At 53.8% G+C, this 7,061-nt stretch overlaps 1 protein-coding gene across 1 annotated transcript in view; it reads left to right on the forward strand.

Moving 5' to 3' along the window:
* Positions 1-5,850, forward strand: part of LOC146428051 (protransforming growth factor alpha-like) — a 38,291-nt gene extending 32,441 nt beyond the window's left edge. The window contains exons 2-5 of the mRNA XM_085080481.1: positions 1,919-2,083; positions 3,687-3,836; positions 4,470-4,582; positions 5,306-5,850. Of these exons, the coding sequence (XP_084936607.1) occupies positions 1,919-2,083; positions 3,687-3,836; positions 4,470-4,582; positions 5,306-5,313 (436 nt within the window). The 3' untranslated portion in view covers positions 5,314-5,850. The remainder of the gene's footprint in view (positions 1-1,918; positions 2,084-3,686; positions 3,837-4,469; positions 4,583-5,305) is intronic.
* The last annotated feature ends 1,211 nt before the right edge of the window (positions 5,851-7,061 follow it).

Genomic DNA, 7,061 nt, shown 5'->3' on the forward strand with positions numbered 1-7,061 from the left:
TTCAGCATTCCCTGGTTTTAGGATTCCCTGATTTCAGCATTCCCTCATTTTAGCATTCCATAATTTTAGCATTCTGTGCTTTTAGGATTCCATTATTTTAGCATTCCCCTGATTTTAGCATTCTGTGATTTTAGGATTCCATAATTTCAGGATTCCCTGATTTCTGCATTCCCTGATTTTTAGCATTCCCTGATTTGAGCATTCCGTGATTCTTGCATTCCATAATTTTAGCATTCTGTGATTTTAGGATTCCATTACTTTAGGATTCCCTGATTACAGCATCCCCTGATTTTTGCATTCCATAATCTTAGGATTCCCTGATTTCAGGATTCCACGATTTTAAGATCCCCTGGTTTTAGGATTCCATAGTTTCACAATTCCCTGATTTTAGCATTCCATATTTTTAGCATTCCCTGATTTCAGCATCCCATGATTTTAGCATTCTGTGATTTTAGGATTCCATGATTTTTGCTTGCATTCCCTGCTTTTAGCATTCCCAGCTTTTAGCGTCCCCTGATTTCAGCATTCCATCATTTTAGGATCCCCTGATTTCAGGATTCTCTGATTTCAGCATTCCCTGGCTTTAGGATTCCCTGATTTCCACATCCCCTTGTTTCAGGATTCCCTGTTTTCAGCATTCCCAGTTTTCCAGATCCCTCTCCCAGCATTCCCACCCCCCTGGCTCCAATTTCCCCAAACCCACAGCGCAGGAACTCGAGGAGCCTTTGAAGCGCCGCAGTCGGATGTTCCCCATTCCCACCACATTCCCGGCTGAGGATATTCCCTTCCTGCATCCCATAACTCAAACCAGCCTGGGATTAATGGGAAACAGGGATTGAACCCTCTGCTCGTCCCTCCTAAGCGCTTTAGGAAATTCCTTTGGGATTATTTCAAGCAGGACCCATTTGGGCTCATTTGGGGGCTGCTGGGTCACGTCCTGCGCTGTGATCCCAAAATCAACCCTAAAGCGGAGCTGCTGCACCTGATTGGTGCCAAATTCCCAAAAAATGCCAATTTTTCCCCATTTCTTCCCCGACTTTTCCCCATCTTTTCCCCATTTTTCCCCTCTTTTCTCCACGTTTTCCCCATTTTTCCCCATTTTTTCCCCAGTTTCCCCCCATATTTCCTCTTTTTTCTCCATTTTTCCCTGTTTTTTCTTCATATTTTCCCCTGGTTTTCCCCCATTTTCCCCCATTTTTTCCCTGTTTTTTCCCCATTTTTTTCCTGTTTTTCCCCATTTTTTCCGTTTTTTCCCTATTTTTTCCCCTTTTTCTCTGTTTTCCCCCCATTTTTTCCCACCTTTTCCCCATTTTTTCCCCTTTTTTCCCCATTTTTCCCCATTTTTCCCCATTTATTCCCCATTTTTTCCCCACTTTTCCCTGTTTTTTCCCCATTGTCCCCCTCTTTTTTCCCCTCTTTTTCCCCTGCTTTTTCCCCATTTTTTCCCCTTTTTTCTTCACTTTTCCCCCTTTTTTCCTCCATTTCTTCCCTGTTTATTCTCCATTTCCCCCCTTTTTTTCCCTGTTTTTTTTTTTTCTGTTTATTCCCCATTTTTCCCCTTTTTCCCCAATTTCTTCCCCATTTTTCTTGCAGCTCTGGTGAGGTCACACCTCGATGATTATCCCAATTCCCACAGCAGTGGGGTGGTCAGTGGGTCACATCCCACACTGCAATCCCAAAACAAACCCTAAAGCAGAGCTGCCATACCTGAATCAGTGCCAAATTCCCCAAAAACACCCTTTTTTCCCCATTTTTCCCCATTTTTTCCCCATTTTCCCAGCTCTGGTGGCAGCGGCAGTGAGGTGCCACTTCAACGACTGTCCCAATTCCCACAGCAGTGGGGTGGTCAGTGGGTCACATCCCACACTGCAATCCCAAAATAAACCCTGAAGTGGAGCTGCCATACCTGAATCAGCAGGAAATTCCCCAAAAACACCTTTTTTCCCCATTTTTTCCCCATTTTCCCAGCTCCGGTGGCAGCAGCAGTGAGGTCTCACTTCAACGACTGTCCCGATTCCCACAGCCAGTTCTGTTTCCACGGCACTTGTCGCTTCCTGGTGCAGGAGGACAAACCTGCCTGCGTGTGAGTGTGGGGCTGCGGGCTTGGGGTGCTGGGAACCCCGAAATAACGGGGTTGGGGTGATGGGAACCCTGAAATACCGGGGTTGGAGAGCTGGGAACCCTGAAATAACGGGGTTGGGGTGCTGGGAACCCCGAAACAGTGGGCTTGGGGTGCTGGGAACCCCAAAATAACGGGGTTGGGGTGCTGGGAACCCCAAAATAACAGGGTTGGGGTGCTGGGAATCCCAAAACAATGGGGTTGGGGCTCCCCTGGGTCCTGGGATTGCCTCCCATGCCCATCCTGTGTGTCCCTGGACTGGGGACAGACTGATGTCCCTCCTGTGTGTCCTTCCTGAGTGTGTCCCTGGTCCTGGGATTGACTCCAATGTCCATCCCATGTGTCCCTGGACTCAGGACAGACTGATGTCCATCCCGTGTGTCCTTCCCAGGCATGTCCCTGTTCCCAGGATTAACTCCAATGTCCATCCTTTGTGTCCCTGGACTGGGGACAGACTGATGTCCATCCTGTGTGTCCTTCCTGAACGTGATCTCGTTGTTGGGATGGACTCCAATGTCCATCCTGTGTGTCCTTCCCAAGTGTGTCCCTGGGCCCAGGCCTGGCTCCAGTGTCCATCCCATGTGTCCTTCCCAAGCATCTCCCTATTCCTGGGATTGACTCCCATGTCCATCCCATGTGTCCCCATCCTGGGGTGACTCTGATGTCCATCCCGTGTGTCCTTCCTATGTCCCTGGTCCTGGGATCACTCCAATGTCCATCCTGTGTGTCCTCCCCAAGCGTGGCCCTGTTCCTGGGCTGGACTCCGCTGTCCATCCCACATGTCCCCTCTCCAGGCAGGTCCCAGGCCTGACTCCCATGTCCTTCCCATGTCCTTGTTCCCAGGGTGACTCCCTGTCCCTGCCATGTGTCGCTGTTCCCATGTGTCTCTGTCCTGAGGTGACTCTGCTGTCCTTGTCCCTAACCTGTGTCTCCCTAACCCAGGGTGACTCCCTGTCCCTCCCATATGTCCCTGTTCCTGTGTGTCCCCATGCCAGGGTGACTCCCTGTCCCTATTCCTAACCTGTGTGTCCCTGTCCTGGGGTGACTCCACTGCCTCTGTTCCCGAGGTCACTCCCTGTCCCTGTTTTCTTGTGTCCCCATGCCAGGGTGACTCCCTGTCCCTGTCCCTGTCCCTGTCCCTGTCCTTGTGTGTCCCTGTCCTGGGGTGACTCCACTGTCTCTGTCCCAGGTGACTCCCTGTCCCTGTTTCCGTGTGTCCCCATCCTGGGGTGACTCCCTGTCCCTGTGTGTCCCCATCCTGAGGTGACTCAATGTCCCTGCTCTGTGTCCCTGTTCCCATATATCCCTGTCCCATGGTGACCCCATGTCCCCACGTGTCACTCGGGGTCACACTGAGCACGCTGACCTGCTCTGTGTCCCTGTCAGGTGTCACTCAGGGTACGTGGGGACACGCTGTGAGCACACTGACCTGCTCTGTGTCCCTGTCAGGTGTCACTCGGTACATGAGGACACACTGTGAGCACACTGACCCGCTCTGTGTCCCCAGGTGTCACTCGGGGTACGTGGGGACACGCTGTGAGCACACTGACCTGCTCTGTGTCCCCAGGTGTCACTCGGGGTACGTGGGGACACGCTGTGAGCACGCTGACCTGCTGGCCGTGGTGGCAGCCAACCAGAAGAAGCAGACGATCACAGCCCTGCTCGTGGTGGCAGTGGTGGCCTCGGCGCTGCTTGTCACCGTCTGTGTCCTGGTGCAGTGAGTGCTGGCCTGGGGACATCTTGGGGGACATCCCCTGACTCTGTCCCTGACCCTTAAGTCCAGCCCTGACCCCAGCCCCGTCCCTGTCCCTGACACTGTGCCCATCCCAATCCCTGACCTGTCCCTGTCCCCACTCCATCCCTGACCTGTCCATGACCTTCCTGTCCCAGTCCCTGACTCATCCCTGTCCTCATTCCCATCCCTGTCCCATTCCTATCCCTATGCCTGTCCTGTCACTGTCCCTGACCTGTCCCTGTCTCTGACGTGTCCCTGTCCCCACTCCATCCCTTAACTGTCCATGACCTGTCCCTGACCTGTCCCTGACGTGTCTCTGTCCCCACTCCATCCCTGAACTGTCCATGACCTGTCCCTAATCCGTCGTGTCCCATCCCTGACCTATCCCTGTCCCATCCCTGATCTGTCCCATCCCTGTCCCTGACCTGTCTCCGTCCCTGTCCCCATCCCTGACATGTCCCTGTTCCCATTCCCATCCCTGTCCCTGCTCCACCCCTGACCTGTCCCTGTCCCCATCCAAATTCCCATCCCTATCCCTGTCCCTGACCTGTCCCTGTCCCTGTCCCTGTCCCTGCCCTGTCCCTGTCCCTGACCTGTCCCTGTCCCTGTCCCCAGCTGCTGCCGCCTGCGCAGGCGCTGCCCGGGTTGGTGCCGAGAGCACGGAGGTGGCCAGGAGAAACCAGGGGGACTGCTCAAGGGGACAGCGTCCTGCTGCCACTCCGACACAGGTGAGGGACAGGGGACAGCTGGGGTCACCTGGGGAATGTCCTGCTGCCACTCTGACACAGGTGAGGGACAGGGGACAGCTGGGGAGTGTCCTGCTGCCACTCCAACACAAGGGGACAGCTGAGAACACAGGGGACTGCTGGGGACAGCCGGGGGGTGACACATCCTGCTGCCACTCTTGACACAGGTGAGGGGACATGGGGACACAGGGGACAGCTGGGGTGACACCTGGAGGGAATGTCCTGCTGCCCCTCCAACACAGGTGAGGGGACATAGGGACAGCTGGGGACACCTCCTGAGACAGGTGAGGGACACAGGGGACACCTGGGGAATGTCCTGCCACTCTGACACAGGTGAGGGACAGCTGGGGACACAGGGGTCAGCTGGGGACACAGGGAATGTCCTGCTGCCACTTCAACACAGGTGAGGGACAGGGGACACCTGGGGACACAGGGAACACCTCCTGACACAAGTGAGGGACACAGAAGTCACCTCAAGGGGGACAGGTGAGGGATGGGACACCTGCTGGGTGTCACCTGCTGCTGTCCCCTGCCAGCTGAGGGACAGGTGACACCTCCTGCTGTCACACTGTGACAGCTAAATGACACAGGGGACACCTGAGGGTGTCACCTGCCGCTGTCCCCTGCCAGCTGAGGCCCAGGTGACACCGCGGCAGCACACAGCCACCACCCCGCGGTGTCACCTGTCCCCTTGCCATCCCACAGGTGTGTGACAGACCCAGGACTGGCCCTGCACCTCCCTGCTCCGCTCCCCATCCTTTTTTGGGGTGATTTCCCCTTTTTCCTCGTTTTTCCAGCGCCAGGACGAGGCAGGAGCCAAACCTCGGATTTTCCCTTGGCTTTTGGGTTGTTTTCCCTGTTTTTTTCCCTCCTGGATATTCGGTTTTTAAACCCCACCAGGACTGGGGTTTATTTTTCTACAGAGGCACAAGCCCGGCTCATTTTGGGGACAAATCCCAGCTTTTTATTAATAATAAAATGAACATAAATCCTAGGAAACCTCCTCAGGCTGGAGCTCCAACCTCTGGCTCCAACCTTAATCCTCCCTCTTAACCAACCCAGAACTTTTCCCTCTGTTTTGGGGTTGTTTTTTGAGATTTTTTTGTTTTGTTTCAGTTTTTTTTTTTTTTTTTAAGTCATGGTTACTCTCATGTCTTCTGTATATGTTGCACTGAAAGTTAATATTTAATGTTTTAATTTATTTCGTGTGGTTTAAATTAATTTTGATTCCTATAAATATGTTCTTGTGATCGCCTGGTCTCGTTTTTGGGGTTTTTGTTCTTCCCCTCCTAATAACCTGGATTAGAGTTATTTAAGTGATGTAAAAAACAACTTTTTTTCTGTAAAACTTGTGGTTTGGGGCTTTTTTTGGGGGCATATTTGGGAAGGAGATGCTGGATCCCCTGGGATGAGCTCAGCCCCATTTTCCTGTATTTTCATCCCAAATTTTCAATCCCTGATTCCCCAGTTTCAGGCTCAGCCCCATTTTCCCATGATTTTATCCCAAATTTCCAAGCCCTGATGCCCCAGTTTTGGGCTCAGCCCCATTTTCCCGTGATTCCATCCCAAATTTTCAATCCCTGATGCACCACTAGGGGTTTTGGGGCAATTCCCATCAGGTTTGGGGTGGTTCCTGGAGGTTTTGCGGCGGTCTGAGGCAGTTTTGGGGCAATTCTCAGCGATTTTGGGGCGGTTCCCCTCAGTTTTGGGGCAGGTTTTGGAGCAGATTTTGGGACGGTTGCCGGCCCTTTTGGGGCAGTTCTAAGGCAGGTTTTGGGGTGGTTCTCCGAGATTTTGGGGCGGGTTTTGGGGCCGTTTTGGGGTGGTTCCCGTCAGTTTTGGGGCGGATTTTAGGGCAGGTTTTCGGGCAGTTCCCGGCTGTTTTGGGGGCAGCTTTTAGAGCAGGTTTTGGGGCGGTTCTCCGAGATTTTGGGGCGGTTCCCGGCCGTTTTGGGGCAGATTTTGGGGCAGGTTTTAGATCAGGTTTTGGGGTGGATTTTGGGGCAGGTTTTAGGGTGGTTCCCAGCGGGTTTTGGGGCGGGTTTTGAGTCAAGTTTTAGGGCAGGTTTTGGGGCGGTTCCCGGCGGTTTTGGGGTGGGTTTTGAGTCAAGTTTTAGGGCAGGTTTTGGGGCGGTTCCCGGCGGTTTCGGGGCGGTTCTAGGGCTCGCTGAGGGCTCCCATGGCCGAGGCCTAGAGCGGTTTTGGGGCCGTTCCCGTCAGCTTTAGGGCAGGCTTTCGGGCAGGCTTTAGGGCGGTTCTCGTCACTTTTGGGGCGGTTTTAGGGCGGGTTTTGGGCGGTTCCCGGCGGTTTTGAGGCGGGCCCAGGCCGCTCTGAGGGCGCCCGTGGCGGAAGCGGCTCAGGGCCTGGAGGGGTTTTGGGGCCGTTGCCGTCAGTCTTAGGGCAGGCTTTGGGGCGGGCTTTAGGGCAGGCTTTGGGGCGGGTTTTGGGGCGGTTTTAGGG

Source organism: Lichenostomus cassidix, chromosome 22, assembly GCF_008360975.1.
Source record: "Lichenostomus cassidix isolate B80296 chromosome 22, HeHo_3.0, whole genome shotgun sequence".
Classification (NCBI taxonomy): domain Eukaryota; kingdom Metazoa; phylum Chordata; class Aves; order Passeriformes; family Meliphagidae; genus Lichenostomus; species Lichenostomus cassidix.